This window comes from Passer montanus, unplaced genomic scaffold (genome assembly GCF_014805655.1).
Source record: "Passer montanus isolate IOZ18808 unplaced genomic scaffold, ASM1480565v1 scaffold69, whole genome shotgun sequence".
NCBI classification, from domain to species: domain Eukaryota; kingdom Metazoa; phylum Chordata; class Aves; order Passeriformes; family Passeridae; genus Passer; species Passer montanus.
The window spans coordinates 3381612-3405912 of NW_024372036.1; the positions used below are offsets into that span (position 1 = coordinate 3381612).

Below are 24301 nucleotides of genomic sequence, written 5' to 3' on the forward strand. Positions count from 1 at the left end.
CGAGACCAAATTGTCACATATCCCATTCTTCCTCCAATTCTTCCTTAAAAGGGACTTATTTCCCTCTCTTAAGCAGCCACAACAGGATGGTGTGCCTTGAACTGCAGTTCACTGCCTCTCTCACGAGTGCTGGGAATGGGCCAGTGTCCTCATGTAACCAAACACCACCTCCCCTCAGGACAGCTGCTTGCTGTTCCCACCCAAGCTCTCACAGTGCCCTCCAGAGATGCCAGCCCCTCTTGCTGCCATGCCTGTCCCTCAGCACAGGGTACAGAGCCACCAGCTTGCTTTCTTCTACCGAGGTTTGCCAGATCATGGTCCAGCCTGAACACCAGCCTGAGAAGGCCACCACACAAAGAACTGGTGGGACGGGCAGTACATTACACAGCTAAACTTCTCCAGCTGCAGGAATTAAGTGTAGGGGATCCTCATTTATTTTTCCTTTGCATCTAATTTACCACCAGCATCAACTATGAAGAGTATCTCCCTGTATCTCCCAGTATCTCCCTGGAGCATCAGCAAACAGGCATCATTCCAGGGCTCTCTGATGTATACAGACTGAAAGGAGCCAAGTTCACTTTTAATTGTGCAGCTGATACTGTGAACTTTCTTCTACAAGTTGTTAAAAAAGTGTTTTCATCTTTTGGACAGCTTAGCCTGAGTCAAATTTTAGCTTCAGTTATATGGGTTTAAGTCTGGAGGAACTGATAATCTCAAAGCAGCAGCAAAGTCACGTTTTCTCCTCCACTGGAGCTCTGAGATTGTGCAACAGAGGAAATGGCAAAGCTGGACTAACTCTGGACTTTGAACACAGCTACTGAAACTCATGTTTTGCCTGTGTGAACCCCCTTTACTCCTGTAAGCTAGCAAGCCAGTTAATCAAGTAATGCAGTTAATCAATTAGGTACTTCAGTTAATCAATTACTACACAGAAGAATCCCAACTTTTCAAAAGGATCCAAAAAAGCAACACTCCAAAGCCAATGTTTTTTACAGTCCAGGTTCAACCCTTGATTTTAAACCAATAAAGCTTCCTAATGGTCCTGAGTTTCAGAATTAAGCAAATCTGAAGCAAAATAAAAGCTGAGATTTACAACGCATCTGTTGACCAGTCTTTAATTGCAGCAGCCCCTTGTGTCACACCAAGTCCTGTGTGCCACCCATTGTTCAACTTCAGACATAAAGCTTTGGCACACTCTGAGTTTTCAGAGTCCCTGTTATTCAAAGACTTTCTTTTATTCATAACCTGTCAAAAAAGATGTCTTTCAGGAGAAGGAGAGACTCAAAGGAGATCCACAGTCACTTAATGGCCTAATTTCTAGCACTAACCACATGAAGACAAATTAGGCCTTCAGACACTTCTCTTCCAACAGGGATCTCTTGAGCTTATCAACACACAAGATTATAAAATGCTGTCTGCAAACAGTAGGGCAATCTGAAAACTTGCTCTTGTCTGTTATTGCAAAATACACACCAAAGGGTAGGATTCACCTCACCTAATTTAAGTCATCCAAACAACTGGCATCTCATCTCAACAAATCACTGCAGCTTCCTCCAGGGCCAATGGCATGAGATTCCCTCCTATTTTAGGATAGAAAAAGGAACAGCAAAGAAGGCATTGATGCTGCTGGTGGGGGAGAATGAATCAATAGTTTATGCCAGATGCCAGGGTCTGGGAGAATCCCACCATGACATGTCCAAGAGCATGCACGGGGTGTAACAGAGCCCTGTGGGGAAAGCTGCAGGCCTCAGTGCACAGAGATTTGGTTTAATTAATTGTACACAGCCCTAGTTGTGAGCAGGAACAGGAGGCGCTGGTCCCTGGCTCCATCAAATGAAGAATAGGGAAGGAAGGAATCTGAAAAACAGCAGAATGATCTAACAGCTCATCATGCAATCTGCAACTACAAATGTCCATTTCATTTCACTAAAACATTTAACTATGAGACACCTTGAACATTTCAAATACTCTGGAATGTTTAAGGGTCAGGCTTATCCCTGGCTTTTATCCACTCACCTTGTTTCAGCATCATTTGACTCCAGTCACACTTTTTTCCCAATCAAAAAATTATTATGAATTTGCTTCCCTGTGGTAAGTTTCCCTTAAATGCTTTTTCTTTTCCATAAACTCAATTACTTCTGAACACCTAGAAAAAGTAAGCTTAGGGAAAACACAAAGACTTTCCTAGAAAACTGCTTGACACAGGTTCTTCTCTGATGTTTCTGATACTTGTCCCCTCTAGTATTTTTAAATATGCACTGTATTTCACAGATGAGGTGACTTTTTCTTATTTTTCAGTCTTGCATAATGAAACACTTTGTACAGAAAAAAGTCTTCTCGAGGTTGGTGGGTCACTGATGATTTGGCTCTGAACAAACAGTCCTGGCAAGCTATACCTAAAAATAAAGTCATCTGGGAGACACTGAAAGAACTCATCATCAGGTCTGAGCAGCTTGCTGGGGAAAACTGCATCTCAAATCACCACTTTGAGCATGGCAGACCATGCCAGTGGACACACAATTAAGATGAACAGCCCTGACTGCTTTGTTTCCTGATTTCACATGGAAATGAGGTGCAGATGCATTGCTAGGCCCTCTCCTAAGGCTGAATTTGGCCCATCACCACAGTTTACTGACCTGGTCATGAGCACCTGTGTCACCCCCAGCTTGTGCACACCACACTAACCTTGCAAAGTCTTGGTTTCAGGCTGGGAAGGGCAGGGAAATATTCAAGAAGCCTGTCACCCCCAGCTTGTGCACACCACACTGACCTTGCAAAGTCTTGGTTTCAGGCTGGGAAGGGCAGGGAAATATTCAAGAAATATCTCAAATCCAAAGGCTCCATCAGCTTTTCTGCTCACAGAACTACTTTTTTATTTTTCTGTTATTTACTGGCTTCCAAAGTTTGATGAAAGACCTTTGTGAGCAGATAATTCAATGCAAAGTTGATGATGCCCTTCAGTGTTTCTTAAAATCAAACACTTTCATGAGTTTATATTCCAGGAAACTACCAATTATAATTTTGATCCCTTTAGGATTAAACTCTAGGAGGATTAACTAGGATAGCAAGATAAGAAAACAAATCCAAAGAAAACACACTTCACAGAAGATTTAAAGCCTTCCACAAATCTGCACTTGGTAAGTTCAATGTGGTGCTGAATCAGACATGGCAGAATCCCGTGCAATCCACCCGTGTATGTGAGATCTTAATCTTCATTTCACAGCCCCAAATCAGACTGTTGCCATCTGCAGCATCTGAGCCAAGTAATTTCAAGCTGATTTATTATATTTCTAACTCCGAACATCCATCATTCTGCAAACAGCCTAAAGGGAGATGCCCTATACCTTAACTTACATATTTTACCGTGGTCTCCCTCTAAAGCTGCCTGCCAATCATAATATTTAAATCCTATGAAGTTTGCTTCATGTTTTCTGTAATTTGAAGTCCACACTGCATTCTGTTAACACACTGGGTTCCCAGATAAGCTGCAATAACTTTAGTAAGGAAAAAGGTGCTACCATACCTGCATTTCTCATTTGCTGCTCCCTTGAATAGCCTCACTACACTGGCTCTGTTTCTGACATCACAGAAATGAATGTTATTATTTTCTAAATACATTGTAAATTCTACCAATATCTAGCACCAAGTGTTTGTATTTACCCCTGAGATAAGCAAAGCTGTTCTCAGAAGCTCCAACAAACCCCAGGGTTGTGAGGGGATGTGATGCTGCTCACGACAGAGCAGCAGCTCATTTTAGCCTCTTCAGCACACAACTGGGTACCACAGACAACAGCAATTTATTCCCTTCTCAGGGCTTTTCTAAAAACAACAGCCCAATTTCTAGCATGCCTGGCAGCAACAGATCAGCTTGACTTGCAGTTAAGAGTGAATCTGAATACAAATTTTGAAAGCAGAATCCATTACATGCTACAGAATTTCAGTCTTCTTTTATTACAATAGAAAGAGAGAGGTGAGAAGTAACAATAAAACTGGAACTTGGGGTGTATTCTGACACAGAAAAGTTATGAAAGGTAACAGAGTTTTCCTCACAGTACAGTAATTCTTAAGGATGCACCAAAAGGACTGTTTACCTCTGCAGTGAACTGTTATCAAGGAATAAGAAAATTTTACCCCATCTACACAGCAAATACACAACATAACCACAGACCATTTTGGAAACCCATTATCAATAAAATTCTGCTCAAAGAAATTCAGCCAGTCCCATCTCTACCAAACCACCCAAGTTTTATTTGGATATCTAAAACCCAACAGGTTTTCCCAAGTTGGATTTTAGTTGCGTTAATCTGAATTCCCAAAAAGGATTTTGTCACAGGAACTTAGGCAGAGGTTTTGTTTCTTTTTCAGTCAAGCCCATCTCCAACAACTCCTGCAGCATAAAAATATAGTAAAGACGTAAGCATTTGGTGTCGTAGAGCTCTTCTACGCCTCGTACTCAAATATTTTAAGATCCTCGAGGAGTTCTTTGGCGAGCGCCTGCAGCTCCGCGTTGCGGCTCTGGGACAGGGCCACGATGCGCGGCAAGGGCAGCGTCTCGCGCACCTCGGCGCCCGCCCGGGCCAGCACCTCCGGCTCCAGCAGCACCGACTGCAGCAGCCGCAGGGCGTGCAGGCACACCTCGCTGTCCGGGTCTGAAAGCAAGGAAGGGAAGCATTCAGGGTCTGAAAGGATCCACCAGGCAGACACGGAGTAAAGGAGGTGTGTGGGAGCGACGCGGGGTAGGATGGTTGGGATGGATGGAGATGAGAGATCTCTGCGGGCAGGTTTTGGAACTGCAAAGGAGTTTTGGAACTACTTTGTGTCTCTGCAGGCAGGTTTTGGAACTTGGGGTTTATTGCAAAGGGCCTGGGTGCAGGGGCCCTGCTGGGAGCTGCCAGACACAGCTCGGAGCAGGCACCAGAGAGGGAGAGAGAGGTAAAGAGAGTGGGAAAGAGAAAGAAGGCAAGAGCGTGGCAAAGAGGATGAGAGAGCGAGGAGGAGTAAAAGAGAGGGAAGTTCCTGTTGCAATACCATAAATCTTCTGTGCTGAATATTCTAATTCTCACTAACCAATCTAATACAAGGTACAAATCCTACAGCATTTACATACAGCCTATAAGAATCATTACATCACCATACTGTGTAACATTTTAAAAACTACTCTTTGGACCCCTTCTGCCAAGCTAGAAGGGTCTGCTCTGACCCTTGGGCCTGTCTGCAAGCAGAGGGTATGGTTTCATCAAATGGGGATTACCTTCAGCCAGCCATACCATTGTTTTCCAGTTGTTCAGTAACTAAGGTGTCTCAAAGCTTGCTTTCATTTCAAGCTCACTTATAGTTTCCATATTCTCAAAATCTTTTGCCAGGCAATCATACTTATAAGGCTTTCCTGTTTCATCTTTCCAACAGAGGTGTTGTAATTCCCAGATGCTGTTTGCTGCTGGCTGGCTGGCTCTAGGAGGTACCTGAAAACCACATTTTTGTCCTCCCTCACCAGGTTCTGCCCAGCAGTGTTTGTGCAGGAGAGATAATCAGGAACCTTTCTCTTGTTTTTCAGATGTTGAAACTGCAGTAAAGCAGGGAATTTATCAACCTGAATTTATCCAGTCAGTACCCAGGATGTACTGTTGGATGCAATCCAATTTAAGAGCAGAACAAACTGTATCCCGTGATTATTCAGACTTAAAAAAAACAAACAGACTAACAATCTGCAGTAAATCATCAGGCTTTTCTTTAATTTCTTTTTATATGAGGCTTTGGATTTCCTCAAAGCTCAATAAAATATTAATCTTAATAAAACTTTCTAGCAACCACATATCAACCTTTCGAGTGTTTAATTCAGTCTGCACAAAATTAAAATTGGTATTGAAGCACTGCTGCTCAGGAATGTGCCAGAGAAATGCAGCAAAGACCTTTGACTGACTTAAGCCAGGAAGACATGTAATAACTCCACTGCTAAGAACACAGAATGCATTTTTAATTACTGAAACATTAGGAGCATTACATTTTAATCATTTGCAATGGCCCATTTGCATTTAGTGGTTTACAGCTTTATCAAAAGCATGTGGTAGAAAGACTTCCCTATTCTGCATATTCCAAATGAAAACATCTAATATATTTTTACAGCTGAAGCAGTTATTTGTCCCACGTGCCATGCATTTTTAATGCGTTTTTCATTAGCATACCTAGTCTTCAGCAAGCTTTTGGTAAAGGATTCTGCAGAAAGGTTGAAAAAATTAATTCAGATCACTTTGAGCACAAAATCACCAGAGAGACCAAAATCTCACTGAAGGAGCATAAAACCAGAGCAGTGATGAACCAGAGTGCCCTGAGTTTGGAGGAGGTATTTGGTAGGGCTGAGGCAAGTTCTTTCCTTTCTTGGCTTATTTCACATGTAACACTGGTGACCTGAAAAAGGACTGAGGAGAATTATTCATTAAAGCATAAGGCATGAAAGCACCCAGGGGGGCAGAGAACAAGATGTGATGGACACTGAAGAAGACTCTGGATTTCAGCATGAAACTCACTGCTGAGATGGGGATTTTTAAGTAACTCCCAACAGCGCAAAGCTAAAGAACAATATTAAGATTGTGGCATCTGATCTACACCCAAAAGCCAGGCACTCTCTCTCTCTTCCCCCACTTACCATCAAAAATGGAAATTATCAAGTGTTAACCTCTTAAGAAAGTTCAACTTTCTCCTGGAAAACCAGCAGAGTGGGGCATAATCTGAGGACACAGGTATTGTCCACACCCAAAAAATAATGTGCATTTTCTCCTTTTCTGTGCAATGAGAATTGCAATGAGAACAGCCAATCCTGGCTGTTGGGCATGCTGGACAATTTTAAACCTGTCAGATGAATAAAGGCCCTGTGATTAGTGCTGCAGACCCAGGGCACAGCCACTCAATTGCTGACACCCAGACTGAAGGCCCTAAGGAGTCTCTTTCCTTCATCACCTCCAGCAGTACCTGCAGGTGCAACTTTCTGAGTGATGAGCACTCAAAACTCTTGGGGAACTGCTGCAGCTCAGCCTCACAGGCAGCAGGACTTTATGTCCAATTTCCTGGCCAGCAACACTTCGGTGAATCCTTCTGTGAAAACCTAGGTACAAGTTTTGGTTTTCAGACTTATTCTGACCTAATCAAAATATGACTAAAAGCCTTGAATTTGTCTTCCCTTGCCTTCCATTTTTGCCACCATTACTTCCACACTGGGTATTTCTTAATGCCTATTTTTTTGCCTGATACAATGTTCAAACTCTGCACAAATCACCTCCCCCTTTTTCTGTCCTTAGCATTATTCTACATTTAATCATTGGAAATAGCAGCCACAAACTACAGCCCAAATAGGTAAGAAGAAAGAAGCTTTGGGAGTGAAATCTATGTAGTTCATTTACAATCTTCCTCTGTGTGACATTATTCCTCCATGAAATAAAGCCACTAATACTTTTAATGGCTTGCAGTACTGCTGGGAAACTTCATATATATAAGATGAAAAGAGCTTTGTTATTAATACTGTTACAGGAATCAATATTAGTATTATCTGCAAGTGTTTAAAGGCTGTAGAAATTACAGAATCGATCAGGGGAGATGCCTTAGCAGGGGAGCCAAGAAAATGAGGATCTGTAGGAGATCAGGAAATTATTTCCAGCTTGACAAACAAGAATGTTTTCCAGTAAGAGGAGAGAGGTTCTAGGAAGAATCCCCAGCAGCAGCCAGGGAAGCTCAACAGCTTGAGTCACTCAAATGAAGAACAGATTAGGCACACGGGCATCCAGGAAAGGAAGGAAATGATCCTGCACCAGAAGATGACTTAATACACATTTAACCTCAGATTGCCATTGTTTTGAATGTATTCTGAGATGTTCTGAGTTAAATAAATACATATGCCTTAAAATACACTCCCTGAGGATTACATGTGGTTTTGAGAATACTACTTATTGAGGATAATCATGCTTCCTAAGAGGATTTAAAAAAAAATACCAGAGAAATCATTCTCTTGTCTCCAATATCATTAGGGACGTTTTCTAAAAGCCCTGTCTACAAAGCACTCAGAGAAATGTAAGGAATCTTCATTATTCAGCATTATATTTATGTCAACAGCTTCCAGATTTAGTCATTTCTACACTAGCTGCGTAACATTTTGTTTGTACAAGATCAAAAAAATCCTTTAGCTGTAATCAAATCAGTGCATCACATCCTCCCAACCACCGGCACACACATCTCCAACGACAATTTCAAAACTATCACCATTATTTCTGGAGAAGAAGGGGAGAAATCAGGCTGCTTGCCTCAGCCAGGATCACAGGCGTAGCACACACCATCGTAAGGTGCTGATGTAATTTTACCAAGGTGTTGAAACTGCTGGAGCTGGCTGACGTCCTGCAAGCTGCCAGCTCAGTTTGATGTCACTGGCTTTAAGTCACTGACAAAAGGCAGCTGATAACGTGCATGGATTTTAGTCACATCTGTCATTAGCACCAGGCTCTCAGATGAACTGTCCCCTACAGCAGTGTTTAAGTAATTGCATTACATCAATGCTGAACAGCTTATCCACAATTGGCTCTGGGTTGTGTGAACTCAATTTACACGTGGCCCCACCATCCCCTGGCCACCTGAATGCAAGATTTATTGCCAGCACACTGTTTATAGCTATGCCTGTGTGCAAGAGCACAGAAGTTCTCAAGGCCAAGTGCAAGGTCCTGCACATGGGTCGGGGCAATTCCAAGCACAAGCACAGGCTGGGGGATTGAGAGCAGCCCTGAGGAGAAGGACTCAGGGGTGTTGGTGGATGAGAGGCTGGATATGAGCTGGCCATGTGCACTGACAGCCCAGAAAGCCAAAATTGTCCTGGGCTGCATGCAAAGCACCATGAGCAACAGGGGAAGGGGGGATTCTGCCCCTCTGCCCTGCTCAGGTGAGACCCCACCTGCAGAGCTGCCTCCAGCCCCAGAGCTCACAATATAGGACATGGATCTGCTGGAGTGAGTCCAGAGGAGGGACATAAGGATGGTCAGAGGGCAGGAGCACCTCTGCTATGGAGACAGGCTGAGAGAGTTGGGGCTGTTCAGCCTGGAGAAGGCTTCAGAGGCACCTTAGAGCCGCTTCCAGTGCCTAAAGTAGCTTCCAGTGCCTAAAAGAGACCTGGAGAAGGACTTTGTACAAGAGAATGTTGTGACAGGACAAGGGGCAATGGCTTTAAACTGCAAGAGGGGCTGGTTAGATTAAATATTACGAAGAAATTCCTCACTATGTGTGTGATAAGTTACTGGCACAGGTTGGCCAGAGAAGCTGTGGATACCTTATCCCTGCTAAAGTGTTCACATTCAGGTTGGATGCACTTCTGAGCAACTTGGTCTAGTGGAAAGATGTCCCTGCTCACAGCAGGGGGGTTGGAATGAGATGCTCTTTAAGATCCCTTCCAATTTAAAGCATTCTATGACTTCACAATTTCAAAAGCTTCCCACCACTGCTGCAGATATGATTCAATTCAATTCCTGTCTGATTCCAGCAGGAAGGAGCAATCTGCCTCTCAGCCTTTCCTTGTAATGAGCCTGTCAGACTCTCTGTGTTCACAACACATCCAACAGAGACGGCCACGGCCATGGCTTCCCCCGAGGAAGATCTCTTTGCATTGCCAGTGCTGGCAGGGCTGAGGCAGCATCTGCAGCAGCAGTTTTCCAGACATTTCTATGCTGTTGATAGGTCTGAGGAGACAAGAAATGTTGTGGTAAAGATGCTCTGAGGAGGGAGCAGGGAGAACACCAAAGTAGGAAAAAAAGGACCAAGCTTTGCTGCTGCAATTCTTATAGACACAAATGCACTTTCTCTCTGCAAAATTTTTGCCCCAGCTCCTGAGTTACAGCTGGGTTCCTGTCACTCTCTTCCCTGGCTGGGTGGCTGCTCCCACAGGGAGTTCAGCTAAGGAGAATTCCCCATCTCCTACAGAGATATATTTGTCATGCTTTTATCAGGGAAATCCTTGAGAGAGACTCCCAGGATCCAAACTGAAGCAGCAATTCAGTCCCAATTTGCCTGGCCTCTACTCAGGGGATGAGAGTGAAGAGGAGTCTGCACAGAGCTCTGTGGCTGGTGGGTAACAGTGCTCCTCACAGAACATCAATCTCCACGAGCTGTTAGGCAGGGCAAGGACCCTGTCAAGAAGCTCCTGCTCAGATGGCAAGGACAGCCCAGAGCTCCATCTGGGCAAGCAGCTGAGTATGGAAAAGGGCAGGCATTCCATCAGACTTGCCCTGGCCACTCTTCCAGCCTCCCAGATAACTGAGGCTCAGGGAACACTGCGTCAGAGCTGACATCCCTGCACTCACCCAAATGGATGTGCTCTGAAAGGGCAATGCTCCCCTTAAGATTAATTCCATCATCTGCAGAACAGCATGAGGATGAATCAGGGGCAGTTTAGGCTGGATATCAGAAGGTTTTTCAGCCAGAGGGTGGATGGGCACTAGAATAAGCTCCACGGGGAAGTTGTCACAGCCCCAAGCCTGCCAGAGTTCAAGGAGCATTTGGACAACATTCCCAGGCACATGGTGGGATTCTTGAGATGTTTTGTGGGGTCAGGAGTTGGACTCAATGATCCTGATGGGTCCCTTCCAACTCAGCATATTCTATGGTTCTATGACAAGAGGATGAAATTGCTGAGCACTTGAATAACTGGTTTTGATTTATAACCCAAAATTTGTTTTAATACAGACATCAGTTTATAAATATGATGGTTCTATTTGTCCAGATGTTTTTTAAATAACATGCTGCCATGTAAATAACCTGAAATTTCAAAAGCTCTCGCAGCCATAACGAAATCAGACAGAAAACCTTCATAGTTGGTAATGAAAAGCAAATATTGAGGGTGCAGGCAGCAGAGTGAGAATGTGCTTCATAAAAGCATTTCTAATAGAGACCATCATTTGCAAAGAATTTGGATAAACAAGGCTGGATTTCCACATGGAACTGTGGTGGAGGAAACTGAAGGGCAAGATCTAAAATTAGTCCTATTTCTCTTTTTGTGTTTTGTTTAATGAAGTACCTGGAGCAATTTCCCAGCTATGCACAAGAAATGTCACTGACAAAGTGTCTCTGAATTCCATGCTTTCTCAAGTATCCAAAGAGACAAATTTTTTAAACTGCCTGCATTCAAAGAAAAGGAAAGTGGGCAAAAAAACTAAAATGAAGACATACAGTGTTAAAAAACCCCAACCAATCAAAAAACCTCAACCAAACAGAAAGCAGAGAAGAGCCTAGACTCCTTTTCTCCAGCACTCATTTGCTGGCAGATGTTCTGCATGATCAAAACCAAAAAACATTACATTTAGTCTTTATTATTAATATCTGAGCTGATTGTTATTTCTTATTCTTCAAGAAATCCTTGAGTAATTCACTTCTTTGAGAGTTACAGAATGGAGGTCTTATTGCAGCTTTAGATGGAAATCAGCAGAAAAAAAAATACTGACAAATCTCAGGTGGATTTCTACCCAATATGATACAGACTTCTTTTTCTGTGGCTGAGGACAGGGCTTCTTTAAATCTGAAAGTTATGTGAAACCCTCAGCCAGGACACCACCACAAGGACAGCAGCTGATGGAGGAAACTAAAGCTGCCTGTTTTGTCCAAGATGGGAACAGCTGCTCTGCAAACAAATGGTGCTCCACAAGAGGAGAACTCTACTGATCCCACAAGCTGCTCCATGGACAGAAATCTGAGTCATCATTCATGTGCTTTATGCTGGTGCCAGGCTGGGAAGGTGTAGGCAGGCACAGCTGATACCTACACAGAGGATTCAGTGAGCAGCGTTGGTTATTAAAGGGTGTCCATCTTTCAGAAAGTTTTACAAAGGCAGAAAAAAAGGAAGAAAAAGCCCACCTTATGAAGTGAGAAAACTACCTGCATTGTCTTCAAACATTGTGTCAAACATTTGGTTTTCTCCTGTATCAGTAGAAACATTTGGTTTTCTCCTATGATATTTTCCAGCAGAAAGAGCTATTAAGAATTCTTGTTAGTGAACATGAAGTCAAACCAGCTCATCCAAGTTTCCCAAAGACAGTAGGACAGTTTGCTGTTAACATTCTTACTCCATTAGGAATCTTTATTAGATTTTTTCCCTTTTTTTCTCTTCCAATTGGTGTATTCAACATTGAGGCACATTTCTGTCTCTTCAAAAATGCTGTGAGACAACTTGAATCAAATCCCTCTTTGCTTCAGATACAACAAAGGGAAATAAAGAAAATCGAGTCAGTTTTTTTCCTCTCTTCATTTAATGGGAAGGACATTCTTCTTCAGGGGACAAGGATAGGCAGAGACCAAGAACTCAGAGAAGGAATTTGAGGGAGTTATCAGCTGCATACAAGGCAGTGGGAGAAAGATGGGCCTGGTGTACAGGTTGAGGTAATGGACATTTGGAGCTTGACAATGGAAAGGCAAACAGGATGATTCTCTGAAAAAAAAAATCAGAGGATGATTTCTGGGGCCTCTCTTAGTGGGAATGGTGACAAAAGCATACAAAACTGGAAAGCTGTCATGTCATAAGCCTTAATCAAAACAGGCTTTGAAGAAGCTTCCTGCAGGCAGGCAGCACATCCAGGATTCTCTGCCAGCACAGGGTAGTGCTCTACTCTCCTGCATGGAAAAACAGGACCTTATACTGTAGCAGCTCCAGGTGTTTATGAGCTGGATCTTGGCTAGCAGAACCTGAAGATGCTGGTCAGGGAAATAGGAGAGGAGCAAGAATGGGAGGAAGCTGCTGAATTTTCCAAGCAGAGACATTTAGAAATAGATTAAATGTTGGAAAACTGCAGAGATCTCACACAAAATGATGGGAACAAGATCAGGTCTTGGATCTGACCTCTTATCTGATATCCAAACCTGGCAGCTCTCCCTTGACAGAAAGCAGACTTCCCCCAAAGTCAGGAATCTGAACCTGCAGAACTGCTTTGTCTGAGAATCTTCCTCCCTTGCTGTAACTGGAGAAGTTTATTATCAAAAAGTCAAGGAATTAGACATGATCATCCTTCTTTCTACAACCCAGCCATAAGCAATTAGCACTTCCAAATTGCAGAGTAGCCTTTCCATTTATTATTTCCATTAGTAGCTGCAAATTAATTATTAATGTTTCCCATTTCATCCTCTTACTTGACCTAGGAGCCTTTTTTGGACAACATACTGCATCAAGTTATTACCTTTTTTTGTTTTATCACAACAATTGGAAGGGCATATTTGGGAACTCACAGCCAGACAGGATTCTTTGAGGGTGTTTTGGGTTGGTATTTTTTGCTAGAACAGCTTATGTATATATTAGCCAACATAAATTAAAAGGTAAACCTGGACAAAGACATGTAAAATTTCAAAGCACAGCTGAACAAAGGATCATGTATTTGATGTTCTCTGAGGATCCCATTTTTACCAAAATATATTAAAAACTCCTATAGAAATGGTATTTTCCCTTACAAGGATTACTTAATTTCCTGAGACCTTGGAAGAGAGAGCCTGTGGCATTTCACAGCAGGAAATTATTTGATGAAAAGCTTGAGCAGCTACATTTTCTGTAAAATAGTTAAGGGAACCATAAACTATACAAATAGCTTTCAGTTTAACCAAACCTAACCACAGCTTTTTCAAAAACTCAGCATCAAAATAACGTCTGGAAAAAGCAGATGCAATCTCCCTCATTTCAGCTGCTCCAAGTATTTACCAGTCGTACTCCAGCAAAGTTTTAGCAGCACAGAGGGATAATTAACCTCCCCAGTCCTGTCTGCACACCCAAATCTCCTCATAAATCTAGAGGAAGCACAGGCAGGGCAGTGTCACAGCTCTGTCCCCCTGCTGTCCCTCCCGAGCTGTGCACGCAGCTGCCAGCCCAGTCCAACGTCAATCCCTGCTGGCTCCTGCTCAGGGATTTGGAGCCTCCCAAAGAGCAGAGCCTTGATGTCACTCGTGCACCTGACAGTGACAACACAAGTCCTTGACGTCCTTGGAGTCCTGCACTGGCCAAAGGCATAGCTGGGAGCCCTCCAGCCCTGGAGCCCCAAATCCTATCAGAGCACAGGGCCTCTCTTCAGAGACACTTTTGCAATGGGTCAGTGAAGTTACAGACCTGGCTGCTTCCCCCCAGATGTGCACATTTCCCTGTGTTAATCATAGTGAACTGATAAGTAGTTTCCCCTTAAGGTGTATTTTAAAGTTGGTATCAAGAAGCAAGTGGCTTTTTTTTTAAACCACTTCATCAAATTTCTCCATTTCCTCTTCTTAAACCTACAAGCCTTAAACTTCACATTAATGGAATATTACATACAGTGTCAATAATTTTGTGGGAAATGCACATCTCCCTCCAGCTATTTGCCCTGTATGTTTACTTTTATTTTGTCAAAAACTAATCAGATGACAGATATAAATTTCTGGTTTGTTATTTGCAAAATCTATTACAAGTCTACAAAATCCTGAAACTCACAGTTTACAAGGTTCTTAGAGCAACTTACCATTCAACAGCCACCAAAGCAGGGGAATAAAACCTGGATTTTCACTGATGTACTTCAAGCCTTTCAAGTTGATACTCACATTGTAAAGTGACATTAGCATTAGCCTAGAATTGAAAGAAAGGACATCTGAGGGCCTTTGATTTCCTTGCATGCTTCAGCACCTTTTGCCATTTGTGTCAAGCATGTACCAATGCAGAAGCCTGTGCTAATAATTTCTATTTTGGTAACAGAAATAAATCTCAAATTATATATAAGCAATGTTGTGCAAACCTTTGTTTCTACTGTTAAATCACATATGCCAAACACGTGGAAAAGAGTAAGAAGGTCTCAGGGAGGGGCTGGAATGTTCTCTGTTCTGGAGCCAGCTTGGCTACTGCTCTCTCTCATGCCTGTGTGTCACTGCACTGCCACCATGTCCAAACAAAAGGGAAATGATAATTCCAAATGGAGCTTCACACCTCACATCCAATTCTCAAACAAGGTCTCATGGCTTAAGCTCCTGTGCCCTCAGCAGACTTTTGGACACTCTGTGGACACCTTCAGAAAGCAGAAAAGGCAGTGACCCACTGCAGGCTAAACTGAGTTTTAAGAGGTATCAATTATGTGCTCTGAGTTTGATTATTAAGGAGGAGAAAGAAGGAAGAGCAGATTTATTAAATCTACTGCAGCAGTGGCCACTGTCAAGCAGGGAGAGGTGCTCTGGATCTCAAATTGCAGCTGGTAAAGGCCATACATTGCTCTTCATCCAGCCCCTGCAGCTCTGGGCTTCCAGAACAAGCCCTGACAAAAGAGCACAGCACAACCTATAATCAGCCAGAATGGAAATGATCAATAAACCATCATCTTATAATGGCAATGTTAACATTTCTTGAGAATGTCTTTTACCCTTAATCTGTTTGACATTTGCAGTTAGAAATAAAGTGACGTAAAAAGGCGCTGCTGTGTTTGTATTTTTATTTCACTTGTTTGCTTTGTGCAGACAAAAGGGACTGGTGCTGGTTATCCAGGGAAGTGCTGAGGTTTTTGGAGTGCTGGAACACCCCACAAGCCAATGCAGTGGCATATTAATATGTAACAGCATATTTAATTAAACACACTCACCTAGGCACAACAGAGAAGCACTTCCAGGCCCTTTATAACCACCTTCACCTCCAGAATCAGCACATTTTAGTAAATATTTTTTGCAATAATAATTGCAAAAGTGCTTATTGAAGCAAACCTGAACACAAATGATTACTGGATAAACAATACTTTCTGGTGGTTTTTTTACAAAATATGGAGTGAGTCTTAATTATGCATTTCATAATCTCAGACAAGCCAAATTTAATTAACATCTTGTACTACTGTATCTATCAATGCTTTCTTTAATATCTAGAACTAAATGCACAGCTAAAGCCCCTTCTTGTCTTGTTAATACATGGGATTAGTATATAAAATGTACTATTATGTTTAAATATGTCTCTTTACTGGCTACTTTCAACTGTCACAAAAGCAAAGTTAAATGTTCTTACCCATTTAATTACAGCTACAAACAATTATGTAAATGTTTATTGACTGTGTAACAATTACAAAGCTTGAACAAACCCAACACCAATGAGAAGAAAACCTGAAGTCTTTCCCATCTGCTATTTCAGAAAGGCAAGGACACCCCTGAGATTTCAGTCTCAGCACTCAGGTTGATGCCTGGGGTATATTTATTCCATCCTCACAGACTACAGTGGATATCACAGCAATTTTGGAGTAAGCAACAGGTTCTCCCTGTAATTTTTTTGTTTATATATTCATCCAAATAGAACACAGGATTGCTAGAACAAGAAAAGAGAACTCCTCTCTTTATCAGCTTACTTTGATACTGCTGTGTGTACAACTGGCCCCTTGATTTGTCACACAGCAATGAAAAATATTTTTGAAAATAAAAGCTAGAAAATAATCATAAATCCTCAGAACTAAGCAAAAGACAACCACAGCATTTAAAATTAAAAGCCAAATTTTTTCTTCAACTGATTGGATTATAAGTTGATGTCTTCCCATGCAACACCATAGTGATACTTTAAGAAAAATACATTGCATTTCCAGAATAATGAACAGACATTTTCATCTCTGAGGTGTAGTTTTAAAAATGTATCTGTCTGTATGAATATGTATATAAATGTATGTGGAAACATTATTTATGATGACTGCAGATTCCATCTTCACCTAACTTTGAAATTGCACTAGAATTTATGGCAACCTTCATCTCCTAGTCTCACAGTTGTCTTTCATTTTGTCCTGGCTTATGCTCCCTATGGGAGAAGAAAAGGGAGTTCTTCTGACACATCTGCTTATGAAAATGCTGATTAAGGTTAACCAGCAGCTAAAAAGCCTTACATGCAAAGAACAATTTAAAAACAAATCAACCAACCCCCCAAAACCCTTTTTTTTCTGGGCTGGGAAACTGTAAAACTCCCCAAAGGGATAGGAAAAAATATATTGTTAGTTAGGAACAGGTTTTTCAAACTCAACAGTGACAAGACACATACAGAGCTCATAAAAAAGGGCTTTTTTAAAATTATGGACATGAAAGACAAACACAGGGAAACATTTTGCACTAAAACATTTGAGCAAATCAGGCTCCCTCATTCTCTGACAAGGCCATGAAGAAATGTCCTTTCTGGCATTTGTTCTAATGAAAGAATACAGCATTTTTAAAAATCCAATGGCAAGTTCAGAGTAAGGAAAAAAAAGTTGGTTCTGTGGGGATCAGAAATATCATCACTGCACTGCATTCAAGCTATTGTAACATATGCTTAATATTTCTCACTTATCAACCACCTTGAGCAAGCTCTTTTCCAAGCTTCCCTCCATTTGTTAGCCTACCAAGCTGGCCCCTGTTGAATTCCTTGCCACCTCATGGGATTGTTCTATGAATATTTTACCAGCAGTGCTGTACTGGCAGCCAAGTTTACAACACTGTGGGTAATTCTTCTGCAAAGCAGGCAGATTTTGAAGTATAATAACAAGCAATCCAAGATATAAACTCAAAAGAAAGGCCCTCAAATCCAATTACATTAATACAATATGAAGTGATCAAAAAGAGTTTATCTGGATCCATAAACACATATCCACCTGAAATTCAGAGTGTGTGTGTAGGAGCATCTTGCCTCCTCCTCTCAAAATCCTCTTCTATTTTTCCCCCATTCACAGATTCTGAAACAGTATGGATCCTCTTTTCAGGGTTGTTTTTTGGTTTTGGTTGCTTGGTTTGATCTTTTTATACACAGGAAGGCACAAATTACCTTTTATTTAATAAACTGAGATTCTCATACAATTCTTTCAGCTGGGATGTTCTCAAAAAACCCCTACCACTGCCCTTCAAGCCCAGTGCTTGGGAAACAGAGTAAATAACTGATCTCAAATCACCAAGCCACTATCTACAGCACAGGCTGTTCAGCTTTCCCCTCACACCCAACAGGGAAAGGCAAACACCTTCAGAGGGCACCTTGCTCCCCCTCACATGGGCAATCACCTGACAGCACCATCTCCTCCCAGTGAGTGTGGGAAGGAGCCCAGGCAGTCAGCAAATGCCTGACATCCCCCTCTCTGACACTGGGGCTGGGCAAGATAAAACCTCTCCAAAGTGAGGCCCAGCCTGATTTCATGACTGTCACATCCAACCTGCCTAAATGTGTGCCTGGATGTGGTCAAGTTACTGTAGCTGACAGGGCTGCTGTTTGTCAGCTGAGCTGGGACAGCTGCCTGGGGTATGAATTGTTTGTGTATTTATGAAAAAACCATCACAGTGGCTCAAACCACCCTCATGAACAAATGAATCAGGTGTACAGGACCAGTGCCCACAGTTCAGCCACTTGTTAAGCCACAGTAATTTGCTCAGCCAAGGCCATATATCCTCAGCTTGTAAGGTCTTGGAGAAAAAGGCAAAGACAATTGTTTATTTAATCTCTCCATCAGCTGAAAAGTACTTTTGTAGCAGCTGAACTGTGCAACAGTGCCTTGCCTTTAGAGCTGTATTGCAAGGTCACTTTACAGGCATTGCCTCTTACAAACTGAAGTGTGTGGTGAGTCTGGCTGCTAAAGAGCCTAAAATGATTTAATTTTTGCTCTTAGCAGCTCCATAACTCACTTTCTTCACTAAGGACGTGTGACATTTTAAACTTCATATTAGGAGGGAATAAAAATGAGCTCACATTTCCAACATCTTCTCTGTTGTAAAACTTGACCCCACACCTTCTTTATTTCACACTAAACTCATGACTCCCTCCCAAGTTAGAAGAGGGCACCCCTGCTCACCTTTATGGTGCTTAAGAGACTTCCCAAGAGACACAAAACCTGGATAAAGCTTTGTAGTCAACCCCAGTATATCTGCAAGGAAAGCTACTGGGAAAAGAGCTTCCAAAAATTATGTTTCCTCTCCAGAAAAGGAATAACGGGAGAGTGGGAAAACTACTGTCATTACTTGAGCTGCACTGCAAGATAATGCATTTGAAATGGGTAAGAAAAATCAACATACACTTTAAATTTGTTACAGAGTCCTGGCTTCATGTCTCCCAGGAGATGCATCATCGTGTCCAGTAACTCCCGACTGGAACTGACCAGGAACTCACGGCCACACGCCAGCGCAGCCACATCTGTGGGAAAGCCCAAAACATCACCAACAATCATGTTTCAAACAAAAGTTTCTGCTAATTATCAGGACCACTAAAAAGACTGGTCTGCTGTGAAGAATGAACTATGGCATTGATATAAATTTCAGTCTACATTCACCTATATAGCAAATAATGAACAACAAACACTGGTCAAGCTCCTTCAAAATTCTGCACTGGTAAACAGAGCATTTATTCAGAATGTCCAGTGTCCCAACAGCAACACAGTAAATTGTGAAACAAAAGGCTCTATTCATCCATAGGTAATGGGTGACTGCAACAAAGCTGATCATTATAGGTTCCACTTTAAGGGAACAGGGTTGCAGAGTTTTACAACCACCCAATTCAATACACCTGGCACATTACACAACCAAAACTCAACACAAGTCTTTTTCCTACCTCTCTGCAAGTGTGGCATTATTCAACCACAAACCAAAAGACAAAATTATCTGCAAAGGCTACTGTTCCAAAGCAGACTTTCCTTTATTATTTTCCCCAATACTTGCCCCCTACTCAGTAGAGTGGCATAACGCATCACATCATAATTTTATTGTTTTATCTTTATTGACATCCCAACATCTAAAAATCCCACATTCAGAAAAGCTGTTCATTCAAGAATCACTTATTTATACCAATATCCACCACTTTGTCTATCTTGCATCCTGTCTTTAGTATAATTTTAATAGCTACAGTTTCACAGAAAATCAGATGATGTTTCAGCCTCACAGCCTCCCAAACCAAGCACAATCATTCTACAACAGATATGTGGCTTTTTACTTATTTTCTGGACCTAAAAAAAAATACTTAGCATGGAAGTCAGGTTTATAACTTTCTACTTCTCTTATACAGTGAAAGTGTGGTGTACCTGACTAGCAAAATTTTTAAGCACTTTCAGAATCCTTAGTCCACGCCTTAAGCTGGGGCTGATCTACTTGCACCATCTGTAATTTGTAATGCTGTAGATGTTCACACCACTGGTGATTCCCAAAGCAAACTGCTCAATGTGTACAAACTAATGGGAGCATACAAAACTGGTACAATGGTCCTTGTTTCACTCCAGGCTGAGGGATGCCATAGGGAATTTCAGAACTCAGTGGCTCTTACTCATCTAATCCTTAACAATGTCACAGGCAGCACAGAAGTGCTTGTAACAGAAGAGTCAGTAACAAAATTTGCTAGAACTTTAGAAAACCAGAAAGTCACTCAAGATATCAACAGTGACAACTAAACTTTGAAAAGTTGCATTTACAGCAGCTCCTATGAGGCAGTACACATTCCCAGTAGGTGTGGAATGCTATTCTGAGACACAACATTAACTTACTTGTTACAATCCCTGCCAAAGCTAATACAAACTGATTTTCTTCAGAATCCAAATCCTGCTGTTTCATGTCTTCACTTAATGACTTTACAAAGCTCTCCATGGTCTGGGCAGTGATTGTGAAAAATTTTACTGCTTTACTCTGCAAGCAAGGAGGAGAAGAAAGATTACACAGACTACAGCAACTATAATTATTAGATGCTGCAGTAAAGCTGGTCAATCTTCCAAATTATTAAAACATACAGTTACTTCAAATAAACAACAGAAAATACTATGTATTCACTGAGTGACATGTTTGATCCCCTAATGTTTGAAATCATTACCTTAGAAGAAAACAGGAAACCACTCAAGGCCACATTTACTCATAAAACTGAACTATTGCATGTCTACCTCCTAAGCACACAATAATATAGAATCAACCAGCAAAATGAAAGCTTATTATCAGAAGTAAAAATGTTATGTCTTTGTTTTGGAGTAATTGCACCAGATGTTTCACATTCACCTGGCCTCCTGCAGTAGCTTTTGTCAAAATCAGCTGAAGATTGTAAACTTAACATGAAATTCCTAAGAAAACAATAAAGTCCCCAGAAAAAAAAAAAAAGCAGGATTCAAATGGATTCTAATAGGACTCATTAATTGCTCAATAATAGTAACAGGCTATGCAGAAGTTCTTTGGAAAAGGAAATGGAGGTCTCTCCTGGGTCACAAGTGTCACTTAAGTCAACCACGTCATGTGAGAAAAAATGATTATAGCAAATTAACAGCAGAGCACATGAAAGGAGCACAGCTGTAATTTGGGACAGTCTTTTCCCCTCAGCTGCAATCCTGCTCCATCTGGAGGTATCTCAGCTGAGGGAGCACCACCTGCTACAAAGCTCAGGTCAAAGAGCCTGGCCTGAGGTGCAGAGTCCACAAAGAAGGATGGAGAGACCTGTTTCTGTTTACTGGTAATTCTGACTAGTAAAACACTGCTGGAACTCTATCTCACACAGAGGATGGAGGCTTTCATAACCAAAATCATGTGGCAGAAAGCCCATAATGCTGGGTTTCCCAGTGTCTTTAATAATTTTTCCAGTTGTTTCATGAAGCAGATGAAACTTTTAGTCATTCCCAGCAGTGACCCAATGGGAGAGTTCAAGAAATGCCTGAACTTTTATTCATTTTGTGAAGTGACTGAAAATCTTCATACTTTTGCAAAATTACTGCTTTGACAGTATGTGCAAAGCTAGTGGTAACATCTATTTATTCCTCCACTGCTGCACATTCACCATATTAAAGATGTACTGTTCTTGTGGGGTGACTTCAGCAAGGGGGGACAAAAAGCAGGCTCAGTCAACACAGTATCTTCATAAATGATGCTGTGGCCCCAGAACAACAGGAATGAAGGCATCATGGAGAAAGAGGAGAAAGGTCAGTGCAATTCTGCATGTCCTGGATGTAGTTTTTATAGGGACACCACTCCTCAAAGATAGCATTTTTAACAGAAGCACTGACTATAGCTCAAGAAGCAAGAGGGTGTGAGAGAAAATGAAGAGCCCAACAAGTCATTATGAAAATACACATTCACATGGGAACATGAGGGCACTAAGCACCCTGAGTAGTTGGTATGTTGCACAGAAAACAAGATAAATCTTCTATCTGCCAACCTCTGGAGGTTTCACTGGTGCTCTCTCCTGATCCTCCTTTCCACACAGCCACTACTTAACTAGTGCTGAGCTCCAGCAGAGACCCATCAGGTTTATAAATAGCAAACACTGCACACTCTGCACAGTCCCTTATTAACCTGATGGCATTTTTATGGGACTGAAGAATGTCTCACCCACACACATTGAGATAAGGATGATTCTGAGAGCAGCCATTGAGGTGCTTGAGCTCAGATGGTTCCATGAACCCTCTGCTGTCTGTGGAACTCCTCTGTGAAAGCTCCAGGTAACATGAAAAATTGCTGCCACAAAATATAAAGTAGTTTGTCACCATATCAGACAACTGAAGTAGCGAAACACCTTGTAGGATCCAAAATTTCTCAAGTTGAAGCAAGCCTTGATGCTGTTCTGAAATCAAACCTCCAGGTTGTATTTCCATGTGAGAAGCCTGTCATATCTGGCTGAAGCTTTTTGAAAGACATCCAAAACAATCTCATGGAAATTAATGTACTTCTTTTTTTTGGTACATGCAGGTAGGAAACCTTGAAAACTCTCTCATGGTGCTTTTCTGGATGTCTCTTCAAATTCTCTCTAAGAACATGGGCAAAACCAGCAGGCATCTCCCCCCGCTGCCTTGAGAGCTACCTGTGTCACATTTAAAATCTGCTGCTTAAGCTCTGATTTTCCCAACCCTTATGGACACAAAACAATATTGGTCACTAACATCATTTCAGTCCATTTGCATTACAGGACTGGAAGAAAGACCTACTTCTGTATTGCTTCAAAGGCTGAAAAAAGCTTGGGCATTCTTCTGTAAGGCATGACATGATTCTGAATTGATGCCACCTTCCCCATGTGCTTAAATATCAGCAACAGTTTCAAAGCACCCTTGATGTTCTCATGCATTTGCGTAGTTCACAGCACCTTCTCAGGGGAGGAGGGAAGAAGCTACAAGCTGTACAACTTGTCCCAAAATAACCCAAACCAAATATGTTGTATGACAAATCTCCATCATCTTTTAATGACCTGACTCACTGCCAGTTGCAATCTGTGGTTGACACAATGCCACACAATCCATTTATGCTTTTCCTAGGAGTTTTGTTCCAAGCCCAGGCACGTTTCTTACGGTGTTATGTGCACCATCCCAAGAAAATGATGCCTCCAAATGTTCTTCTGATCTTCACCAGAAATACAGCAGTTCAACAGGCTTTAATGATTGCTGGAAATGACTAGGAGAAGTATTTTGCATTTCAAACCAACCTCACCCCCAAACAGTTGGGTTTTTTACCTTCAAACAAATCCTCAGGCAACAGTTTTGTTTTTAACTAATCCAACTGAATATTAATACTTAAGACTGCTTTCAACAACCAGCCTTGTTCTTTAAATTCTAACTGCTTTATACAGTGTTTTACAGATGTTTTTCCTAGTAAGTGCTGCTTGGATTTGGAATCAGAAGTTATCATTAATAAGGCATCACTGTGCAGCTCTCTAATATCCAATATAAAGTTTTAATTGTATTTTGGAACACCCAACTAGAACAACTCTTACAAACACATTGGTTTACCACTTACTAAAATGAACTAATCCTATTCACTCAGCTGCTCATCCTGCTGCTGAAAAATCAAGCCAAAAGAAACTGTGGCATCAGTTCACTCAAGATTTAATACAGCAATTTCTTCTCATGTTGGCCGTGTCAAGAATGAAAATCATATTTTTATCAGGCTTCTTTCCTTAGTCCCTCCTAATTCCATCAGCTGCACTTGGCAGTGAAATTGTGATAGCTGCAGTAACGCCATTGTCATTAACTGTTGTTGTTCTGGGGTGTTATTGGGGTTTTTTTTTAATAGTCGACTTGCCCATGTTTAATATTGATGATTTAATACGACCCACGAGCAGTGAGGATCTCAATTTCCAAGAGTCATTCATCTACTAAGGCAGCAGAAAGATTTAAAGAAGTTGAGAATCAATGGATCTGTCTTTTCTCCATGGAAATAGCTCCTCCAAGCTCTCCACAGGCATGGAAACTCCTGCATGTGCCCAGGAACTATTCTCTCCTTCTGTTAGCTTGTGAAGATATTTACACTCTGCTAACCATAGCCTTGCTTCCAGGTGTGTGTGGTGGAAAACAGATCACCCTCATTTGTTAACAAAAGAAATAATTACTGCATTTATTCCTAACACTTCACAGCTCCAACCCTTTTTAAACCAGAATGGATGGTT

General features: G+C 41.7%; 1 protein-coding gene across 6 annotated transcripts in view; it reads right to left on the reverse strand.

Moving 5' to 3' along the window:
- Window positions 1–24301, reverse strand: part of LOC120511842 (heat shock transcription factor 2 binding protein) — a 49387-nt gene that overhangs the window by 13832 nt on the left and 11254 nt on the right. The window contains exons 5-8 of one of the 6 annotated variants that reach the window (XM_039729419.1): window positions 20442–20580; window positions 18988–19105; window positions 14481–14584; window positions 3740–4387 (exon numbers count right to left, since the gene is read on the reverse strand). In XM_039729419.1, the coding sequence (XP_039585353.1) occupies window positions 4362–4387; window positions 14481–14584; window positions 18988–19105; window positions 20442–20580 (387 nt within the window). In that variant the 3' untranslated portion in view covers window positions 3740–4361. Of the gene's footprint in view, window positions 1–3731; window positions 4650–11424; window positions 12443–14480; window positions 14585–18987; window positions 19106–20441; window positions 20581–24301 lie in introns of those variants that run through there. The other 5 variants (XM_039729416.1, XM_039729415.1, XM_039729417.1 and 2 more) reach the window with 5 other exon arrangements.